General features: G+C 42.4%; 2 protein-coding genes across 9 annotated transcripts in view; one reads left to right on the top strand and one right to left on the bottom strand.

Annotated features, from left to right (window-relative positions):
* The window catches only part of SLC25A13 (solute carrier family 25 member 13), a 102,447-nt gene extending 93,108 nt beyond the window's left edge, over nt 1-9,339 (top strand). For both annotated transcript variants that reach the window (XM_066317719.1, XM_066317710.1), the window contains 4 exons: nt 3,113-3,251; nt 6,995-7,153; nt 7,233-7,323; nt 8,194-9,339. In XM_066317719.1, the coding sequence (XP_066173816.1) occupies nt 3,113-3,251; nt 6,995-7,153; nt 7,233-7,323; nt 8,194-8,383 (579 nt within the window). In that variant the 3' untranslated portion in view covers nt 8,384-9,339. The remainder of the gene's footprint in view (nt 1-3,112; nt 3,252-6,994; nt 7,154-7,232; nt 7,324-8,193) is intronic.
* A 6,187-nt stretch (nt 9,340-15,526) lies between these two features.
* The window catches only part of DYNC1I1 (dynein cytoplasmic 1 intermediate chain 1), a 186,267-nt gene continuing 177,800 nt past the window's right edge, over nt 15,527-23,993 (bottom strand). For all 7 annotated transcript variants that reach the window (XM_066317643.1, XM_066317678.1, XM_066317652.1 and 4 more), the window contains one exon: nt 15,527-16,489. In XM_066317643.1, coding sequence (XP_066173740.1) covers nt 16,379-16,489 — 111 coding nt within the window. In that variant the 3' untranslated portion in view covers nt 15,527-16,378. The remainder of the gene's footprint in view (nt 16,490-23,993) is intronic.

Below are 23,993 nucleotides of genomic sequence, written 5' to 3'. Positions count from 1 at the left end.
GGTAAGCCTGCGTCTCCCAGACCTGCCGGCTCCTTCTGCCCAACCCGACACAGAGGTGCCTTTGTCAGTATAATTACCCTCCCCTTGTAGTAGAAATAGTTTGTTTAGAGCCTTATTTGCAGGTAGAGCTGGTATAAGCAGGAATTAGCATGCTAAAGAACCTGCCCCAGCACTGACTTGGGTTTATTTATCCGAATCTTTGACAATCAGGGTTTTTTTTTTTCCTCCGTTGGTTTATTCAGTGAGATACTATCCGAGATTAAGAGCTTTAAGGTTATTAGAGAGATTGAAAATGGGAGCCTACCTGCTGTTGTGCGAGGAAGGCGCATGTCCTGGTGTGTAGGATCTCCCAGCGATTCCATGCCTGGCAGGTCTGCACCTTGGCTGCCAGAATAAACTCGGGCGGATGCTCCTTACCGCTTTCTGGGGATTGATTAAAACTCCCTTTGGCTTTCAGCACGTTGTCCACATCAAAAAGGTGCGAGAAGTAAAATAAATGTTTATTTTGCTTTTCAAGATACTGTGGCCAATCTCACTAAGCCTTCCTAATTGGCCTAGGCTGGTTGCGGATGATTAACTTGACATTAAATGGGGCCTGCTTTTAAACATGCTTTCCCAGACTTTAAACGGACTGATGGGGGGAAACTTTAGACAACTTTAGACTGTTGCAATGCTGGACCAGAGCCAAGCTTGGTTATTATTTAAGTGGATCCAAGTTTTGATCCAGGTTTTGTTTACTCTGAGCCAGCTCTAAGTTGATGGACATCCTTCCCTCTCTGCATACCTGAATGTATATTATTAGTGATATTAACAATATGCCACTTCTGCCTCATGAAAAAGAGCCTTTCAATGAAGGGGGAAGAATATCAGCAGCTCAGGTTGAACTGAGAGTTGCTTGCATTTTAGACTTTATTGATTTCTGTAAGTTATTTTAACTATATCAGGATTTTAGGGTATGCAAAAAATGCATAGGAAAAAATGTGTGCAGTGTTTAATGACAACACTGCAAAGAAAATAAAAGTAATGTGCCGTGAGGGCAAAGGCAGTGAGGAGATTTGCTCTGAGGAAAAGCATGCTCTAAAAATAAATCTTGGAATAAACCATGTCAGTCTGTGAATATTTCAGTAGTGAGTTTCATAATTTTTCTATGAAGTAAATACAGTGCAGACATTTGATCCTTAAAATGTTGGTTTTTTTCATGCAGAAGTTGGTAAAACCCTAGTCTTGTCTATGTGAAGATTGAAGGTAAATTGTTAAACAGGCTTCTGTTGCTCATGAGAGTCCAGAATCCTTGTGTCAGTTGAATACGAAAAATTCACCTTCTCTGTGTCCTGAAGGTAGAGCATAAGGGGCAGAGCAGCACTGACACCAGTGCTTTTTGAGCTCCTTTATGGCATTTTTAGTGTCTCTAGAAAGGCATAACAAGAACCAGTGATGGGCAACATAAATCAGACACCCAACTGAGTGAGAAGCCACAGGGTCTGAACAGCAGAAGTCATTAACCTCTAAAGGGAGTGTCAAGGGAAGTGGTCAGTACTCAGTGTGAAAACATCAAGAAAGAAGATGAGAAAGTGTGGTGGGAAGCACTGGGGCCTGGAGCAGAGCCTATTGTGCTCCCTGTGTTCAGTAGCTGAGTCTGTGACACACAGAAAAGTCTGACTACAAGATCTAATGGCTTTTTTAGAGAAATCTTTATTTTCTCAGAGGCATACTCTGACTGCAAACTGCACTTATTAGAGTCTCCTGAGAAGTAGCTTGTAAGATCTGGTTATCTCTTCACACATCCTGCTGCCTTCCCCTGCCTTGCCTCGTGGAAAGGCAACTTCATGGTTTTTGTGACACCTTTGCAGCTCTTTTGTGTTTGATAACCAGCATCCAGCTTGGATAAGTGCTATATTTTAACTAGTATTAGAGCACAAGCTAAGCTTACAGATGTGTCCAGGCATATCATTATGTTTAATTAAATTATGTGGATATTAACACGTCCCCTGTGAAATGTCTGGAACTGAACCATGTGCTGGTAGACCGGTGAACAAGAGAAGTACAGTAACAAGGACACCCCCCTGAGGGTTTGTGGATGAACCTCAAGCAGTTTCACCAGGTCTCCACCCTTGCTTCAAAGAGAAGAGGCTTAGGCTTTATCCATGAACCATTTCTTTCTCAAGCTTGACAGATTTTACCCATTTTCCCAAGCCACCTCTTGTTTGTGCTTTCCTCCTGGTCTTAGTCCTGGCAGGCTCTGGTGACCTCTGGAGCTCCATTCTGAGGAAAGGCAGATGGCAAATAGCTTTTGCTGTTGGAGCATGGATAGTATTTGATAATTTATTTTGGTGGCCTTCCCTAGTGGCCTTTTTGCCTTTCCCCCTGCTTGAAAAACATTTGATTGATTGATTGCCACTACCACCAAAATTTTCTTTCCTGTTTGCTTCCCTCTTAGATTTGAAACCAGGTGTATTGCTAGTAACTTCATTGGCTGATTGTGCTACTTCCACAAATTGATAGCAAGGCAAATTTAACAGTAAGAGAAATTATGGAAACAGACTGTATCCCAGATAACTTTAAAATTCACAAGTAAATCATGTTGCTACTGTTCTGCGGAAGACTTGCTGTTATGCCCCTACTCCCTTAATATGTGCTGCATGATAGTGCCTGTATAGAGGAATGGACTGGGCACTGTTTTCCCTGGAGTACTAATTTCGAGTGAGAGGTGACACACCTATTCTGTGGCTCTGTTTCAGGCACTTCTTAAACTCCCACTATACAGGTTCATGGCTACAGGGTTAACTCTTTAAAGTTCTCCAAAGGTCTTTTCAGAGTTTACTCAAAAATGTGGTATTTTCTCAATTACCAGCACAAAACAGTACCTCAGAGTGAGGGAGAACAAGTAGACAAGATACATACAATGACAGAAATTACTGAATCAAGAAACAACACAGACACTCCTCAGCAGGATGAAACACGTGAATCTCTCAAAATTTTGAGGGAGAAATTGCTTTTCCTATAAGCCCTTTGCAGCAGAATGAAAAAATATAGTGTTGCTCTGTTCTCTGATAGTCATGGTTCATCACGGTAAATGTGCTCATTCTCAAAACTTGTTCTCTTTTTTGAACAGGGTGCCAAGGCATGTTTTTTGCGTGACATCCCCTTCTCTGCCATTTACTTTCCCTGTTACGCTCATTTGAAAGCTTCATTTACAAATGAAGATGGGAGGGTTAGCCCTGGAAATCTGCTCTTGGCTGGATCAATAGCTGGTAAGTGCCCAGATTTCTTTCTTCATGGCTCTATACTGCTCTGGCAGCACAAGTTATGGCAGTGACAGCAGTAACAAAAAATGCTCAAAAGGACTATATGCAACAATACTGTATTTTACAGCCTTATGCAGAAACAACAAAGTTAATATGCTGTAGAGTGAGTTGAAGTTGTAAGTTCGTGGTATAATAAATAACAACGTTCAGGAAGCAAAAGAAAGGGAAAAGAAAGTTTTTTGTTGATGTTCTTTTATCATTTATCATCATTCCTTTTGAAGTTACCGCGCTGGTTTTGGCTGTGTCTCACTGAATTATTTATAAAATTAATGATAAACAAAACCATGGCATTCATAAAATCCTTTATGATTGAATGAATCTTGAATTTTAGTATTTATAGTACAGAAGCCACACTAGAAGTACAGCTCTCCAAACACAATGATATAATAGGTGACAAAATGGTGGCAGTATCCCAATGGGATACTACCCTTAATATCCCATTGAAGTTACTTGGCTTCTTGAGGATTTTACCTTTGTCATTTTTTTAAATATTAAACAAAGCAGAGGATCTTGAAAACATTGCTGCAGTGCCACAGGTTGCTAATTCCTCACATACCCAGGTATGACAGAGGTGCAGAGTGTGATTTTGAGCACCTGGTTGTTTTAGTCTGCTACATAGCAGAGAGAAGAGCCCAAACATACTTAACTTTTCACAGATGAATTTAGCTTGAGTGTGCCAGAGCCTAAGGGAAAGACAGAGGCTTTGTAAGCCTCAGTTTGTCCTTGCGTTTGCTGCATGGCTGGTCCCTCCACAGCACCTAGCTTCTACACACAAACAGGACCACCACTTGGTAGCTGCCTGCTGGAGGGGGCAACTTGAGAGTCCTGCTCCTGCAGTGTCCATGGTTTCCCCCTAGGAAACAAATAGGCTTGCAGATTTGTGCAACAGGACCTTTAGGGGAATGTGTAGCAAGCAGGAGGGCTCAAATCAGCTGGTATTTCCACCATGCTTATTGAGGGCTGCTTGGTCTCTCCAAGCTGCAGACAAGTTCCTCCTCCAGCATGGCCCCTGGCAGAGTGCTGTGACCTACCAGATGAGAAAAATGATGGAATGGCATGAATCCAGTACAGAAAGGTAGTTTAGCAATGTTTTCTCATTTGATTTTAAGCTTTCTCCTCCCTGAGAAAACTTCTTAGTCAAAATCATACACAGGGCTATGTCTCTTGGAGAACAAGGCCCTTTTATAACTAGTATCTGGTCTTAGAGAACAGCCAAGATCAGTTGGTTTGTCGTGTTGAGTCATATTGATCTCAGTTCAGTAGCTCATAGTGCAGAGGTATTGAGCTGACATTAGCAAAGCCAGCTGTGTTCCAGTGACTGCTGCTCAAAACCCCCTTGTCCTCTCCCCTCCTCCACCCCATTCCAAAGCCAGGCTCCAAACCCTCCAACAGGAGCTTTTACAGCCAGCCTGTTTCTTACCCATTTTAATGGAACAAAACGATTTTTGAACTTTAGATCATATTTACAGACTTGAAACATAAGATGGCATTTTTAAGCCAAGTAATTTCTTAGATTTTCCTATTTTTTCTCTTTCTAGCCATTGTCAGGTGATTGCAGACTGAGATAACCATCCCTTTGAAGTTCAGGCACAGAAGCAGTCTTTATTGTTGCTGATATGGCTCACCAATCTAGCTATAATGTGAATTTTATCCAGTGCTTCCTGTGAATCCCATCCTAGGTTAACTCTCATGAGCAAATTACAGTGTTAGAGATACAACACTCACCATACTGTTTACAAAAACAAGAAATTTGTACATGTAAATTGTGATGTGTCCACTTTTTTGTCAAAGGTAGTCAGGGGAAAGACAGAACAAAAGACCCACCACTTCTGAAAAGCTGGCTTTGGTCTTTGGGCTGATGTCTCTTCTCTGGCCAGGCATCTCACCTGCCCATCAGACTTCAGATGTGTGCATGAGCTCTGGCTGCACATGGGAAACTCCCCCTTCCCACACACTGCCCATGGTGCTGAGATATTCAAGCTGGCCATACTCAGATGTGCGCTTGTGTCCTCTGCCAGTGGGTGTTGCTTGTACTGCTGACATTATCTGCCTTTCCATTGTGGTTGGGGTCACAGGCAACATGTGTCATCTAGCTTGATCTGCTTCTGGTTTTCAGATATCTCAACCTGCTGTGCCATAGCATATTCTGAGATGATTCTAATATCTATCATCTGCAGGATCTCTCCTTAATATGCTCTGTTTGCTTATTGCCTCTATGAAGTTCTTCTCCTCCCCTAGCTCCTTTTTATTCTTGTCAGCTCCTGCTGGGCTGTTTGTCACATTCTGATTGTAAGCTTCTCTTGGCGGCAATCTGTAACTTTTATTTGTCTGTAAACGCTTTTGTCCTGTAACATAGTTCCTAAAGAAAGGATTTTAAGAGTCTCAAGTGCAAAATATCCTCAATAATATGGAGTGAGTGATAAGGAGATGGAAGTCAATGTGTAGTAAGCAGAATTGTTTCTAAGTAAGTTCTTTGGTTTTCTTGAAAACACTGGTTGGGTTTTGAAGGGCAAAAGTCCGGCTGTAAATTGAAGACTCAAACAATAGCATGGTGTGGTTAGGCCTAAGCTAAGAGGAATTTCAGTGTTCATGGAGTTCAGAAACCTTGACCAGGTCTTAGTGCTTGCCTGCCAGACAGCCCATGCTTGCACTGAGTGCACACTCAGTGTATGAGTTATTTTGAGGGGACGAGGAGGAGGAAATCTTCTTTTGGTGATACGCACATGATTTGATCTCTTGGAGCAGTCTGCAGGAAGGCTCTGGAGCTTGAGGCCAGACCATGCTGGTTTGGACAAAATTTGTTACAGAATTATTAAGCTGGAAAAAAAAAAAGGGAAAGGAGATTTATGCATCTACGTCTAACCAAGTTGGTTTGGAACAGATGCAGAATGGAAAAGTAATAAAACCATAAGAGACGGTGTCTTCTGGGTACAGCCTTGGTCCTTTTTTTTTTTTTCCCTGTTTTTTTCCCCAATTCTAAACATGCCCCAAGTTTTGATAGGAATGATTTTAGAAATACCACCCACTAGTAATTTGTTGCCTTTTTTTTTTTCTTTTAGTTGATTATCTGCCAGAATAAATTTAAATCTTCCACCACATATTCTGCTGAGGATGTCAGCTGTGGTTTTGCAGCTGAGCAGTCTGCCATTCCTAATGAGAAGAATGACCCTTTTTATAAGCCTTAGCTCTCAAGTGATGCTGAGCATGCATGGCATTATCTGGTTCTGGGTGACATTGCTGCGTGAGTGTTTGTGTGTCTGGTGTTTGTGTGTCTGTGTTTGTGTCTGTGTACAGCCTGTTCTAGCACAGTGTACACCAGGATGCCAGGAACCACTGACAGGAATGAAAAGGAAAGGAAAATATCAATCTTTCCTCCAAAAGCTTTGTGCTTATTAACTATGCAAGTTTCTGATTAGCACTGGAAGCTCCAATCTGTGCCTCCCAGCTTGGCAGGAAGCACATGATATGGTTGTTCCTGTGGGAGAAGCTCCCTCTGGGTTAAGCCACGTCCCCAACAGCAACCTCTGGTTGCTTGTTGTTTGTTCTCCTTCCCAGGTTCTGCTTAAATCAAAATGTGGCTGGATTCTCTAATATAAGGAGGGAAGGCCTGCTTCCCTCTGGATAAACGAAGCGTGTGGTATATGTGCCAAGCCAGTGGTATCCACCTGATGACTTTTGTGTTGTTGCAGGTATGCCTGCAGCCTCTCTGGTCACCCCTGCAGATGTGATCAAAACAAGGCTACAGGTGGCAGCTCGAGCAGGACAGACCACCTACAGCGGTGTTGTGGACTGTTTTGTCAAGATCCTGCGGGAAGAAGGTCCCAAGGCTCTCTGGAAAGGAGCAGGGGGTGTGTAAAAGAGCTTTGATTGGCAAGTGATTTCTAATTGTGAATTTGTCACTTAGAAACTCTTTTCTTTTCTTTCAAGCTCGTGTATTTCGATCTTCCCCTCAGTTTGGTGTAACTCTGGTGACTTACGAGCTACTGCAGAGATGGTTTTATGTGGACTTCGGAGGAGTGTAAGTATGTGATGTCTGAATATACCAGGGATACTGAAGTTATCCTTGGTTCTCTTGGGTCTTGGTCCTCCTCAGAACATCAGAGCCAGGGGCTTGCTAGGACATGTTGTAAAGGCTTTGTAAATATTATTTCAACCACACTTTACTGATGGAGGTTGGGATGATATTCCAGTACCTGTTCCATAGCAAGATATTGCCACATTTTATATCACAGTTTCAAGCAGGGGACCTATGTTAGTGTAAACAGAGACAGTGCGAGGCTAAATAACAGGCTGGGGATGTAAATGCAGGAAAAATGTGCTGCCTGCCAGGTCAGGACACAGGCTGCATTAGTCCTTATTATTTGGTGGAAGAGGTGTGTGATTAGACAGGGCATTTGACATCCAAAAACGTATAGAGTTATCACCAAGGTCAAAACCTGTTTGCTGTAGCTTCAGCTGTGCCTCCTGCCTTTGTTGAGAGTACAAGAGGATGTGCATGTAGCTGTTTAACTTGACCCCGGGGCAGTTGCAAACCCTATGGATCTTTGGGGATAGCAGTTTGAAAGCCACCACAAAAATTACTTCAGCGCTGCTGTGTTCCTGGACTGGCTGTGTGCTGTAGCAAAGACTTATGAAGTCCTGCTACCTCACACTAGTTTTGATTAATGCACTGCAAACTGGATTTGACTGTACTCAATCAATATGAAGGCTCCTAGGTGTTCTGAAAGGTTTTAAAACAGGGTATTTCTCCTTACACTGCAGCATTTAATTTAGTTACTTAGAGGGAAGTACGCTCAGATGTCTCATTAAATTTACTTTATGGAGGAGATTTTTGTGAATACTGATTTTACTCAATGGAAGTTAATTTATTATTTTTATTATTTTGCAGAAAACCAGCTGGATCAGAGACAGTTCCTAAATCTAGGATCACGCTCCCTGCTCCTAACCCTGACCATGTTGGTGGTTATAAATTGGCAGTTGCCACTTTTGCTGGGATTGAAAACAAGTTTGGACTTTACCTACCTCGGTTTAAGCCATCGCCACCTACCTCAAAGGCTGCTGCAGCAGTAGGACCCTAAGTTTATTGCTGTAGGGTTTTTGTTATTAGTTGGGAAAGAGCCACTTTTCTAATTGGTTAATACTTTGTTCCTTTAGCTTCTCATCATATAAAAGATTAGCTTCATTTGAGTTTTAAGGTAATTTTCATCTTAAATGGAATCATTTGTCTTTGTGCTTCCGTAACCAGATCACTGTGAAATTCTTACCAGTTGTTTTAAGTTTGGGACCATGAATGTATTTGTCCACATCTGACATGTGCTTGTGTTGGGAAGACACTAATTTTAGGTTCCATTTATTGGGGAGGGCTGGGTGAGAGCTGTGAACCAGATCATTTTACAGGCAATGCTCAGTTGCAGATTACCAGGGCAGATGTCACACATCGTCACTCAGATGGAAAACTCAGTGGATATCACGGTGCTCAAAGCAGAATGATTTGGACTGTGCATGTAAATTGGTTTTAAACTTGGTGCGTGTCTGTAGAGGTCAGCAAATATATACCCGGTACCTAAGTATGCCCGTACAGCTTCAACTTTTTAAATCTGTACACGCACAAGTTCTGTTTCTGGATTGTATTATGGAGCTTTTATGTGGAACATGTTTTTGTAATGGAAACCACATTTATAAATGTTTAGCCGTTGTATTATGTTACTGGTATCAAAATGCTCAAAAGAAAGTGTTATTGTCCATAGTCTTTGCACTTTATGGCAGAACTTTTGGCATTCTACTACACATACAAGGAAATTTCATAACTAGGTGCCTATCTTGGGTTGCTGGTGTTTGGAATTCAGTTTGTATATGCACTTCTATAGTAAAACGCTGCTTGTTTAAATAACTGCAATAGAAAATTCATGCACTGTATCAATGGTACCTGCCTTAACTGCTGGCTTGTAATTGGCAAATAGGTGGTTTCAGATTCTTATTTACTTCATTGAGTCAAAAGAGATTAAAATAATCTAAAATAAAAGATTTTACTTAATTTTTGGTGCCTTGCACAGTGTTTAGAAAATCCTGTATTTATTAAGATAGAAATAAATCTTTCAAACAGATGCACACATGGTATTCTGTTATGGAAATAGCACAGTACATCAAATGTCTTGTTAAACTTCAGTGATAGAGTCAACTTAAGATGAAGCTAGTATTTGCACTTGTAGGCTATAAGAACACCTGCAGCTTGAGAACGAATTACTACAATTCCCCTGCCTAGAAAAGACATCTGTTGGTGGAGGTGTCACTCAGGAGAAAAGAGAAACTTTTTCCTCAGTCAGAAGCCAGAATTGAAGCTTTGATATTTTCCTTTTGGGAGAGAGATCAGTGGTTATGAATAGCCTGATCAATAGTCACATGAAGGTCCTGTTTGGTGTCTTCTGTGATACCTCTTAAGATGAGGAATTTGGCTTTGCTTGTCTCCTTGGAGTGTGGGGAGGGTGAGGGATGGATGCCTTCCGCCTTGGCAAACTGAGGGAATGCAGAGATGCGTATCAGCAGAAGAATGAGTTTGGTGTGCAATATCACACTGTGCTGTAATTTGTGGAAATAGTGAAATGGAAATCACTCTGATTTTGAATTTGTATTTGGGTCATCATGTAAGCTTTTTTCTTGGACTAATTTGTATTTTGATGTCACTAGTGAAATGGAGCTCGGGGGTAGGAGCAGCAGCACTTGTGCATGTGAAGGTGAGGGGAGCAGATGACATTTACCTGCAGCTGTGTCTTGGATTCTGGCTAAACCACTGTGCAGAGACTGCACTGGGCTCTGACAGACATCAGCTGCTTCCTCCCAGCCCTGTGCATCCGACTCTCCCCAGAAAACAGCTATTTCATTTCAGAAATAGGGGAGGAAAAGCTCTCCCTTGTAAAAAACCTTCAAAATTAACCATCAGGATTTTTGGTTAAAGCATGTCACAAAAGTAAGACATTCTCACTGTGAGCTGCCTGTGCTTCATACATGAGATTTTAGGCTGTTTCAGAGCTGGTTTTATACTTCATCCCTCAGATTTGCCCGACATACCATGTCAGGATTTTCTGTGGAAAGTCAGCAGCTCCGGGAAGATGTCTGAGGGCAGAGCTGCTCTCCCTGATCCAGGAGAGGAAGTGTCTGGCCACTGGATAGGCTTGGTTGGCAGCTGCTTCCTCCTGGCTCATTCTGGAGAGGGACACCCAGGCTGCACCCACCAGGGCACGTCCCTCTGCTGCCTGACACCAAACCCCAGCGCTGCTTGGGGCTTTGCAGCAAGGAACGGAAGAGGAATTTGAGCTGGGTTATTGTAGGGCTTGCACAACTTCTTGGCTCGTGTGATAAAGACCGTTCATTGCTTGTGTTCCATAAAACCAATTTCCCTGTCTCCTGGTGCCCTCTCATTTGCAGGCCTGGCAGTATATTTATGACTTGTTCTTCATTTTGGGGATGAAGGGCAAAGCTCCCATCCCAGGAACAAAGCTCAGGCACAGCTCTCCTACAGCAGATCCATCTCAGAAGGCCACAGCCTTCATCTTCTCTGAGCAGGGCTGGACTGACACCCCCACCTCACCCATGGTGGCCTTTCCCTTCACCATTAACTTTCCTGGAGAATTGTTCTCTCCTGCCCATCTCTACAGGGTCAGTAGGCAGCAGAGGCAGGGGCAGAATTGTTGAAGAGCCAGTGGCTGCTTTGTTAACACGAAGCCAGTTCAAAACATTCCAAGTCGTGCTGCAGCTCTGCCCAGAGATCTTGGGGAAGATCTGTGCCCACAGTAGGCTTCCTCCAGACACAAAAGGATGCATTCCTGCTCTGAAAAGCTTGCAGGCCAAGGAAGTGCCAGATTGCCTTGCAAACAAACAAAATGCCCTGAGGACAATGTTTGTCCTCTCTTGGTTTCTGGATGAGTTATGCAAATGGATAAAAAGTAACCTCACTTGCTTCCTGCACTCCAGCTAACTCTCTGTGACAGCACTTCTAGAAAAAAAAGAAATGGCCAAATACTGTTGATGTTACTGTCAGACTGAGAGTGGGGCAGGGGTGTCCTTGAAGTAGTTACCCCATGTTTGTGTGTCTCAGTCCAGTAGAAGCCAGGAGATGCTTTTCTGCCTGGTCCCCAGGGAATGGGTTGGGTTTAAGCTAACTTAACATTGACAGTTTGCAGGGATGCTTTTGTGAGCAAACATTCCGCAGGCTTCAAAAATAAATTGGGCGGGTTTTTCTAAACCTGCTAAAAATACAGAACCTGACAAGCCACTCTGCATCATCTTAGGAGGGGACAGCTGGCTTGGAATGACCCTGCTGTCGCCTCTGTGTGCATACATGTCACGCTGCCTGCTGCTGAGATCCTCTCCAGTGGCACAGGGACAATCAGGAATCCTCCAGCTTTGCTGTTTAAACACTGCTATGAAACTCAGACTCTGTTTTTGGTTTAAATATTTGCCTTTTTTGCATAAGCTAGAAGGCAATTTCCAGAGATAGTGATCGTTTGTAAGTTATTTAATGGTTGAGAATATACAAATCTCAAGACGTTTGTATTTTAAGTGTCTCCAGAGGCCTTCAAACACATCAAATAACACAGAAGCAGCCTGGGATGAAGTGGTTTCTTTAATGCCATGTGCCATATGGTGGTTCTGCTTCCTGCATGGTGGGCAGCAGATAACTCAGGCTTTGACACTGCCTCCCTTAGTGCTGAACATGGGGATGCCATCAAAGTGTTGTCCTTCAGAGAGATGACATTTGAAGTGTAGCAATCATTTTAACTGCTCGTTGCAACAGGAAGCAGTACTACTGCTTGCAAGATTGACTCTAGCTGCTGTAGTTACACTGCCTGGCCTTCCTCACCCCCCAGGCTGTGCAGACACTGTGTACTACACTTGGTGGTGTTACTTCAGAAGTATCTTTGCTTATGACTTTGAAGGAAAACCAGTCCTGTAAGCTTCCCAAGGACAGGTGGCTACTCTATAGCACCCTTAGGCACTGAGTCCTGCCTTAGGACTGGTGCTGCCCTGGTGACAAGAGAGCGTCCTTTGTCACTGGTCAGTGGAGACCATCCCACTCCATGTGGGATGCCATTTTGCTCTGTGAGGGGTTTCTAGTCTTCTGCTGTGCATGCTTTTTATCTGCAGTTGCTAAAACTCTTCAGAGTTTTCCACCTGTCTTGTGTGAAAGAACCTATTCCTAGTTGTTGCCATAGCCCTAGAGATGCAGGCTATCATTTGTAGTGTGAAATGATGATATTCCAGGGCATGGTAGGACCTTCCATCTTGGAAAATTTGTTATGGAGCACTTGCTGAGTACCCTGTGGAAAAAGCTGCAGCTCTTCAATTGTTGCAACCCAGCACCATTTGTTCTGCCTGCTTTTTCTCTTTGAACTAATAAGCAACAGATAATTCCGTGGAGTCTAATCTCAGCAGCAAAGACTTGCTCTGACTGCTTTCCATGGAGATGTCTGTGGTGTTCCCAGACTTCAGAGGCAGCCTATTTCACTTCCACCTTTCAAAGATCCACTTGGTCCAAGTGCTGTTATTTATACGATGGACCTGGCAGTCCAGCCCCATGCTCAGTTTTGTGTGTTCTGGTCAAATTCCGGGTTGGCCAGTGCTCTGAACGTGTTCTTTCCGTATATTCTGGCTGTCATCTTCTTTCTCTGTTATCATGGGGTCTCTTGAACAAAGTACATGGCATAAAGGTGAAGAATCCTGCTGCACCTTTCAGCTAATGTCTTCAGCTTCCACCCCTAGTGCCACCTGTCATATCTACTCATGTCCTTTCACAGCTCCTTTCAGAACAAATCCCGTGTCCCTGGCCACATCATTCCTCTGCCTCTTGCCTGTGCTGGCATAGCTCTGATCCTTGGCACTGAAATCAAGGGAGACTCTGGACTTTCCTTCAACGAGTATAGGAGAGTTCCCTTCCACATGTACCTCACAGTCCTCGCCTCCATCCTCAACCTCAATTTAGCCTCTTCTTGCCATTTGCCTGCTTCTGCTGTAGTTGGGTTTGCTTTTTCTGATGTCTGTGGTTCAGATGAGCTCTCCAGCTCAGTCTGAGCACAGTTTATGTCCTTCATAAAAAGCTTACTTGCAATGGCCCTAAAAGACCCAGGCTGTCTTCTGACCCATTTCACGTCAGAGCAGTCATGGCAGCATCCTGGCAGTGCTAGAGCATAGGACAAAATTCTTTGTGTTCTTCCTTCTATTCTCTCGATGTTCATAGGCAAAAGAGACAGGAGAAGATTATTTCTTTTTGCTAAAATTAAAGGATAATTTTGTATTTATTTCCCTACTGGGCAGATTCTGAGTAACATTTTGTCATATGGGCTGTTTTAGAAAGCCAGTGAAATGCAGCTATTTGTTTAGCAGCAGGAAAATCGAACAAACAAGAACTGTGGGAGTTTTCTGGAAGGGCAGCAACAAGGGCAGGTCAGAAACTCCACTGCAGGATAATCATGAGCAGCAGAAGGGAAGTAAATGCCTCTTGTTCTTGGGTGCTTTTCCATCTGCTTCAGCTGTGTGAAATGGCTCTTTCACGTTATTGCTCTGTCTATACAAACCTGGTGATTTCTGTGGAAATTCAGGTCTTTTTCTTGTTTCCTCTGTGTACTGCTGAACATCCCCCCCGCTCCCCCCCAAAAAAAATTCGAAAAAGGACTTTGGTCATATTGATTTGCACACAGCAGCAAGTGCTGAAGGTCCTCTGAGGCCACTCTCAAAGCTATTTCAGAAGTTATTAATGCTATAAAGTAGGGAGTACTTGGACATGAACATGCAGACCCCCCTTAGGTTCCAAAAGCTGAATAGTAATATGGAAAAAGTAGAAGCAAATTTGCCAACTGTTCCCACTGCACTGATTATGATGAATGGGAGACATTGGCTGAATGCCCTTCCCGTTACACCACAGGCACTCTCAGATGGTGTCCTCACACTTTGTGATGTGCAGCTACTCCACCGGCTGGAAGGGCAGTGAGTTCCCACCTCTGCCTCTCACGATGGCAGTACTTTGCTGTGTATCCACCTGTGCACGTTCTGGTCTCGTGAACCACTGAGGACCAAGCGTGCCTTCCACTCTGCACCACATCTGCCTCATCCATGTACACAGACAACACTTGCAGTTTTTGAAAAGAAAACAGGGCAAAGCTGGGGAAAAAAACCCAGAGATTATCTCTAAACTGCTCCTTTATAGTCATCTTACCTGGCTGTTTGTTAGCATTCACCTTTAAGCTACAAAACTGCAGCAAGTGCTACACTAGTTCTTTTGGACAACTCCCAAAGCACCCGGAGGAGCAGCAGGAACACAAAGTTTTCTAACAATGGTTCCAATCTCAGGGAGCCACCCAAAGGTGACTGATGCATTTCTGCTGTGTACCAGGCCTTCTGGGAGAAGATGCTCTCCACAGACCAGTGACAGGACACTCCCATGGGCACTGGGAGATAGTTGCAGGTTCCACCATGAAGATGAAAGTAGCCCATGCACTTTCACTGGGAGTTGTTTCTAACCACCAAGAAGATAAGGGAAATGCAGCTTTTCCAAAGGATTCATTTTCTCAGCCTACTCTGGCTTTGGCAGTGCAGACTTCCCCAGTGGTTCTGATCGGGCCATAGCCCCAAACATGACCAGCTGATGTGTTCATTCCTCAACATGACTGCCCAAAGATGCAGCAGGGAGACAAGAAACTTTATGTACAAGATCCTTCTTGTCAGACTCGCAGTGTTTCTTGCTAAAATGCTTCACCTGCATGCCCCCCAGATGTCACAGCTGTCCTCTGTCTCAGCACAGTATTGTGACACGGACTGAGCAGCCTCACCACTAACATCCATCTGGGCCACAGCTCTCAAAGAGACCAGTCTGCACTCTGTTTCTTTGCTCAAGCCACAAGAGATTGTCATAAAGGAGGCTGTTCCTTTGTCCCCTGTCCCAACCTGTCTCTCAAGACAGTCTGAGGATGCCTTGTCTCTCCTATTCCTTTTCTTTCAGCACACATGGCAGCACGCTGCTGCTCTGCGTGTGCATGTGTGTGCAGGTAAGCATGCTAGGGATGGAGGGAGAATAAATATTAGCCCAGAAGCTGACATGCATTAGTGCTTGCCCATGTAAAATTGGTAGCAGGGTCTGATCCACACAGGTCCATTACTGGGCAGTCCCAGTGCCAAAGGTATCTATTTGCTGAGCACTGCTGACAAGGAAAGATAACCACACTGCAACGGAACAGGCCTGATACATTTTATTGGCAATACTGGTGTCATACTTGGGAACCACAACCCCTTGTCAGACTGTTAGTGTTAACTTGCATGACAAGTATCAGTGACCAGCTGTATCTGAAATATAGTTAACATGCCTAGAAATAATAGGCATCTAAAAAAAAAAAAAAAAGGAAAGAGAACTCATTCCATCCACTCAAGCCAGCCTTTATAGATCTTGCATCTTAAGCACAACTGATGCACTGTAATTGTTACGCGGACTTTAATGTAACCTCTACAGCAGCACACAGACAATGCAGTTCTCTCATTATGCACATGCTTTAAGATCGTTTATTTTAATGCTTTCAAATAAATATGTTCCATGCAGCACACCGCAATAAATAAGGAGCAGCAACTTTCGTATAGTACATCCATTCATAATGTAAGTCACCATGTGATACACCACATCTAAAGTCTTTGGCCCAGTCCCATACAGTGAAGCACACCACATCTGCACATAATCATATCTGGCTTCATATGGATTTAATAGGACTATGCCAGAAGGGCAATGTGAGCACAAGTTTAACCAGGGTTTCCTAGCTATTAAATACAGCTACTAAGTAGTTAAAAGGCAACAACTAAACCCATAAAGGGTTGATTTGTCTTTTCTTTCTTACTTTTCAGACAGAAATATAAAGTATGAAAATGCTCTGGATATTTTCAGCCTTGTGTAAAGCAGTGTGATTAATATGGAATGCTTTGAGCAATACTGGCATGTACACTGGCATCAAAAGCCACAGCGAGACTGACTCTGACACTGAACACTGGCGCACCCAGCGGGGGAAGCTGCTGTTCTGGCGGGCGCTGCTCCTCCTCTCCCCCTATGCCGAGAGCTCCACCGCCCCCTCCTCCTCGCTGTCGGCTCGGTTGGCGCGGATCTCCACCAGGGTCCGGGCGAAGCGCGTCCACTCGTCGTTGTGTGGAACAGCCAGCTGCGGGACAAGCCAGCAGAGAATTCATTATTAGGACACTGGCCGTGCAGGACTGGTTCTCGCTCTGGCCCAACACTGAGGCACCTCCTTTGAGGAGAGCTCCTGCTGTAACCAGCACGGCTGTGCACAGTGAAGCGCCAGGCGTGCACCTACCAAACCGCTGGGGGCTGGTACCTGGGAAGTTGTGGCCACGTTCACAAGGCACATCTGGCAGTTTCCTATTCAAACACCAGCCAGACGGAGCATTTAGTCATTGGCAGACCAAAAGGCTTTATCTGCTTGATTTTGTAGTGTTGCTGCAAAATCTACCCCTTGGTTAAAATATTTCACATTTTCCAAACTAGAGCAAGGCCTTGATCTCTACCTGTACGCACACGTATGTTTCACTTCACACACACGAGCTGGCCATTGGCAGTCAGCAAGGCTGTGCCCAAGTGTAATTGTTTGCAGGACCCAGGTCAATGTGCAGAAGGTAACAGAACTTTAAAACACTGTGTTGAAACTATTTTCCTGAAGTTCATTAAAGCTCTAAGTAGTAAAGTGAGTATATTGTGTTATTTTAGCTACCCTCCTCTGTGTTAAGGAATTCACAGTTACAGGAAATGCATTACAATGGAAATGTTATACCAACTGGATACTGCATTACTAGTCTGATTTTTTTTATATCGTGCTGCAAGATCCATTTCCATTTAATACCATTGATGTTTCTAATGAAGAGCTCTTGAACATTAGGCTTCAAGAGGGACATGTAATCTAAACAGATGAACTTCCAGACAAAATGCTTTAGTGCTATGGCAAAATAATACTGCAGTAATTTCCAGCTGGATCCAATACTGCAATTTCTGGAAGATAATGCAAGCTGGGATTGAGATAATTAAAAAGAAAAAACCCCAACGAAACAGCAAAACAAAACAAGCACTTTTCTCAACTTCGTTTTCATTAAGCCAAATTCCAGAAAACAGCAACAAGCATCCACATGATCCATGCAAGTTTTTACTGCCCTCCTGAAGCGCTGTGATCACATCCTGCATATAATATGAAAGAATAACTGTTTCAAGACATTACACAGTGCTTGGTACTGAAGAAGGCTAGTATTAGTGTTTCTACAGTAGTTTCAGTGTAGTCTCTTACTGCAGTCTCTAGTATAGTTTCAGTTTTAGAAACTACAGGAAACTATAATAAACTGCTGTCCACCTTAGCAAATGGATGCCTCTGGCCTGAAGAATGGGTACAACCATAGCTAATCCAGTCTGTACCACCCAGTATTCAACCTGAACTGAGCCAGATCTTTTCATACACAACAAGAGGTGCCAAGCAGATGGTCAGCTAACTATGTCCAAGTGGCACTAGTAGACCACAGGAGCCCAGGAGACATATGGTACATTTTATTGGAAAACAGTCAAATTATTTTTCTCCTTATATCTCAACTAGATACACAGAACTGGAGACTAAGAAAAGCATCTACTACATCATCCAGCTGGCAAAAGAGCTATGTATATGTCCAAGATTAACTGCTTGTGAAAGCTCCACATACACTGCTGCAAGTGTTAATCATATGGACAGGGATTTGCAATACAAGATCTTAACATCTCTATATCTCACTGGTGACTATCACGTTTGTTCAATTTTTTTTTTTTTTTTTTTAATATATCTAGCTTTGCCTCTATATCCAGTATTTTCGGGAAAACACTGTTTTTTAAAGCTTCCCATGTATTATACATGCATTATACATACATCAGTGACTGAGTTACATTATGAAGGGCTGGTGTGCAAGTTTGGGGTTTTGCCAGTTGAAATACCAAATATAGTACAGTTAGCATTAGCTGAGGCTACAGACTGAGAAATGCAACCTGTGAAAAAGCCATCTCAGCCCAGTTAATACAGACATCGTTGCAATCTTTGGGTTTTCCCTTCTTTGTCTTCCACTTCTGGCATTTTTCTCCTTTACTCCTCCCAGGAATGGAGACCAGTTATGAGAGTAAATAATTTCAGACAGCTGTCTCTCACGTTCACGTGCACACATATTCTATATTTGAAGACCACTCTGTTCTTACAAAATCCCTCCACAGAAGGAACTGTAGCACCAGAAGAGAGGTCAGTGCACCAGCACATAACTATCTGTAGCACACATTTGGCCACACACCTAGACTGGCTTCTGTATAGTGGTATGGGGTAGTGCAGAGATCTTTCTATCAGAGATGGAACCAAAACCAGCTGTGCAACCATATCCCTGTTATTACTGCATCTCCTAAAAGATTTCATTTCTTCTGATGTGTACAGTACTACCATTCATCAAACTCTTGAATGAAATGAATCTCACCGATTTCAAGTAGAAAAATCTTTTAAAGTGGAGCAATATCCTAGGCAAAGGACTTTCTGAATTTAATAAAGCATCACTGCTCCTTCCCTTGTAAAGTCTTTAATAGCATTACATTGCATTAAGTGACTGAAAAATAAAATATGTCATTATAAAGAACAAAATTAAATATATTTATGACATTGAGATAATTTAATTGCCTTTACTCCACAGCATGGCCACAGACAAATAAAATCAAAGTTCAGGCTATTAAAACAACTTGGTATCTCAAACTTGAAGTACCTCCCCAAGAATGTATGCATTACATGTGTTACTTTTAGCTGACAGTGTCAGCAGGGTCTGGGCCATTTCTAGTGACTCAGTTCACAAAGCAATTAATTACTAATTATTAATACCTTTAGCACATAGGAAAAAATATTCAGTGCCCACATACAACCTAATTCCTTACAACTTCATCTTATTTTACCTTATTTAATCTCATGCACTGCAGCATGCTTTCAACAAGGGGCCAATCCTGCTAATAGACCGTTAGTAGAATAAACCTCTCTAATATAAATTCCTCAGGGATGCTGAGGGAAACCTTGGCAATAATAAAGTCAAAGGAAAAACTGTCTTTTATTCTCCAAACCCCTTCTTTCTGCAAAGGCCCCAATACTAAACCACAACAGTTACACAGGAAAAGACCACAAATAAAAACAAAAGTATACACAAACTCCAATTCAAATTCTTCTCTGGATTAATGCTCCCCCTTCCAGTCATTTTCCATTCAAGTTCCTTCGCTGGGGTGCACTGACACCCACAATTGCTGCAGACCTGGGTCTATCAGTGGAATCTCCCTCTCAGCTTTTCTCTACATGTGTTTTCTGCAAATACCAGGGCAGAAGTGGAAGAAATGAGGAGATACTCCATGGAGGAAGGACAGAGATTTAGAGCTATCTGGGTGTTTCTCACTCACGTGGCAATTTTTCTGTCCACTTGCAGTTACTATAAAGCAGCATGTGTTAACTTTCATGTCATGATGTTGGTGCAGGGTAGAAATGTTCACCAAAGCATAATAATTTAATATAATAACTTATTTGGGTCAGAAGGTTATTTGAATGAACTGATGCTAAGGTATGGAGCAGAACAAGAACATAAAAGCTATTAAGTGTTTTCCTCTGATCCCTTTACAATGAAAGGCAAATGCTACCCACACCTAATTAATTGACTGAATTACTCACACTGCTTTAGCCTTAACATTATGGTACATTTAGGTTGCATCAGACAGTAATCCTAATGAGGAAAATCAGTATTATCTACAAAAAATGGCTGCCAGGATCTTCCTAACAAGCACGCATCCTTGCCTTGCTGATGTGTCACCACTGCACGTGATTTAGCCAGTACACCACCAACCTGTATCTCAGTGCCACCACGGAGCCCTTGAACCTTCTGAAGCTTCTGTTTCTTGGGAGATCACTCTAGCCAAACACTTCACTTACCTGTCAGCTTTCCTGCCCTAAAACATGCCCAGCTCCCCACTGGGACTGTCCAAGGGGATGGTTTATGTGCATCTGGGAAGCATGAGACAGTGCTCCACCCCTGAGGCTTGCCAGGCAGCACATGCTGCACCAGGCATGTGAACTTCACCAAAACCAGCCTCCTCCACCTTCTCATGGAGCCAGAGACTTCTTCTGTCGGCACACCTTCCAATCCATACACCAGAGATCTGACAAACATAAGCTGTATTTCTGTGTTTTCCTAGAAACTTCACTGGGCACTGTGACAGAACTCAGGAGAAGGAGATGCTCTGACCAGACAACTCTTGGTGCTGTTCTCTGAGTCAGTGCTGGGCTCCCCAAATTAACATCAATTTCAATTTCAGATAAATTAAGACCTTCTAGTACACTTGCTCTTTGAAGTTGGGGAGAAGAAAAGGAAAAGGGGAAAAGGAAAGAAGGAGAGGAGAGAAGAAGAGGAGAAGAAGAGGAGAAAGATTTTGAGACAAATCCCCCAAATTTTTCAATGTGCCTTCTAAAGGAATCTATCCAGATGGTTGAAACAAGATACTACAACATGTTTCAAGACTTTTGCATAGTTCCCTCCTATCCATCTTTTTTATGGCTCAGAGTGTTTCAGCTGAATTTGTCCAAATCCCTGTATAGCTTCAGTTTCCCTAAAAAACCACTTTCCAGCCAATGAATTATTCATTGAGGATATTTCACTTTATTTCTGGCTCCTTGCCTTCCCTGAAGCCTCTAAATCTTTGGGGTGGGAGGGGCAAACTGTTCCTGCCTTCATCCCCCCAAGCTCTTGTCCATCATATCTCTCCTTTGAGCCAGTGGACTCTCCTGAGAAGGAATCAAAATGCAATTTCAGCAGCATCAGTCACCTCCACTTCAGAGGAACCAGTGCCCTATGAGCTCAAAGGGAGCATAGTTGTCTATGCTGAACCTGTTCCATTTCCTTTTAATGACTGTTCTTCATGGGCTTATTTACCTGTCACTGAGACAACAGCTCCTAACCTGCAGCACTGATCACTGCTGAAACTATTATGTGATCCCAGTCACCAGTTAAGTAGTCACTGCTTTTTTGGCTTCACCTAGAGTTCAGAAGCCTCAAAGCAAAAAACAGCCATGGGAAGAACCTCCTCAGCATCATCACTGGCTGAGAGGTTGTTGTGAAGGGGTGAAGTTTTCCCACCAGCAGGGCCTGTCACACTTCTGACCCACTCCTCCCGTGGACACAGGTGTAAATGGAGAATCTGACAATGAGCAGCTACAGCAGGGCTCAGAAGATGTGCCAGAGGCTGTGGTTGCAGCCGGCCCACGCCGCCCTGGTGCCACACGCTGTTTCCAATTAGGAGTTTGCAGACGAGCCGGCATGGTGGTCCAAGATACACTCCAAGGGTGATAGTGGTTCCCAGTTCAAAAATCTGTGACCTATTCAAACATTTTGTAGAAGCACAATGCCTTCTTATTTTTGTGTTAAGAAAAAGCTTGTTCTGATCTGAATTGATGGCTTTCTTATAGCTAATCACCATGCTCCAAAAAGTCAGACATGTTCTTATTAACATGCATCTTTTGTTAGTTGCATGTGGGTTTGTTGCTGTTTGGAGGCAAAGGGCGATCTTCTTTTAGACAATTCTGTTTACTTGTGTCTGCTTCCACAGAGCTGTATATGCCATAAAATCTCATATGTAGCAGAGAAAATAAAAACTATATAAAAATTAATGTTCTACAATAGCTTGTTGCTATTACAATTTTTTAGAAGGCCAAGTTAAACATTCTTTGAAGAGGCAGAATTAAAACTTAGAAAATACTCAGATTAATCTGAGTCTGTGGACAACAGCAAGTCTGCTGAACTAGTGACTAAAATCTCAGACTTCACACATACTTTGTGTATGTGGCTTATCACCATTTTAATATTCCTTCAATTCAATTTAACAGCATCATCAAATAAACATAACTTCAAGCAAATGCAGTTTTAGCTGTATTTTCTCTTTAGCAAAATTTTTGTTAACCTATATTGCCTGTATCTCTAAGTGCTGAAAAGAAATCTGCTGCAAATACTTTGAGCAATGGATTAACATCTGAATGCAGTTAAGACATTTTAGGTAAAAATATGTTTCACGATGATGAACTATAGCTACTTGAACTTGATGATTTCTAAAAAATAGAACAATCACTTGGTCTCATTTTCTGGGTAAAAGACAGCACTTGCAGTGAGGGTTACAATACAAACAATAAACTATTATAGTTCCACTTTCATAACTGATCCTATCTTCTGGAGTTCAACAGATGTTTTGTCATTATTGTTGACGTGAAAACAGATACAAAAATGTAAATATTCAATATCTTGATAACACACATAGAGCAGGCAGGAACACACCTATTCTGGCCCTGGTCTTGCCCCCCAGAATCAATTACAGGCTGTCTTTGATATTTTTCTCAACCTATATGGATATTTTATTTCCTGAAAAAGCCTATATTTTTTTAGGCAACACCCTATGCCACACACATGGATGGAAACAAAGTGGGAGGTAATATGCAATGAAATGGCCACCAAAGTAACCAAGAGCACCCTTTCCACATAACTAAAGTACCACTGTATTTAACTCTTGGGAGAGCCGAGCATCACTGTTAACAATGGATGAAACCACTGGCAGGAACTCAAACCCCACATACTGCATGCAGATGATTTTAATAAGATACAGTGTTTAGACCACAAAGGATACACTCCAGAGTAGCTCTATATATATTTGTTTACTTAATTGAAGGGGTGGAATACCATAGGCAACCTAAATACTGCATTTATTCTATGCACAGCAGTCAGTCTAGTGTCACAGACACAATATACACCACCCTTCTATGAAGTTAATTACTTAGTCCTCATCTAGATTAATGTCTGTTGTGATTTATTTCTTTGCAATTCACCAGCAGAGTCTGATTTAACTCGCGCTGCCTTAGTTAAAAAAAAAAAAAAAAAAAAAAAAAAAGACAAAATATTAGCTGATAGCAAAACCCCCCAACTCAAACAAAAACTGAGAAAATTTTAAGCACACTCTGACTTTTTTCTTCTAAGGAGAACAGTAACTTCTGAATTGTTACACAGTTGATGCCAAATTATGTTTTGAATTCCAAGCTAACAATAGTGATATTTTAATAATTTATATGTAATGTGCAAAGATATGCTGTACAAAGGGCCTACAAAAGAACTGAACATTTGAATGCCCATTAATTCTTTTCTAAACTTAGTACTCTTTGTCTGCATCAGTCATCTCGATGCCAGTCTAACAGGAGAACAAAATAAAACATAGCCCGTAAATTATACATACGTGACACATAAATGCATGTTAACAGAACATTAAGACTGCAGACTGTAACACTTCAAAGATAGGAAATGTCAAAGTTAAGACTAACTCCGTCAATTTGAGCATGTTATTAATTTTGTGTTATGGTACTGTCTTTAATCTTTAAAAAAAAAAAAAAAAGTTAGAAACAACAAAACCTGTGCTAGAAGCAAACACCAATTATGGAAAACTTCAGCCTGAAGGATTACAACTTGATAGGGTATATAGAAAACAAGGAAGTGGGAAGTGTCTTTAATTTTAGAAAATGTTACAGTTCCACCTCTAAAACCAGAGTTGGCTTAGGCTCTCCTGAGTTAGCCTAAGGAATAATGTCCAAGCTATCAAAAAGATTATGCCTC

Source organism: Sylvia atricapilla, chromosome 1 (assembly GCF_009819655.1).
Source record: "Sylvia atricapilla isolate bSylAtr1 chromosome 1, bSylAtr1.pri, whole genome shotgun sequence".
Lineage (NCBI taxonomy): Eukaryota > Metazoa > Chordata > Aves > Passeriformes > Sylviidae > Sylvia > Sylvia atricapilla.
The sequence above is the reverse complement of the archived record's forward strand: the minus strand, read 5'-3'. Positions and strand labels throughout refer to the sequence as shown.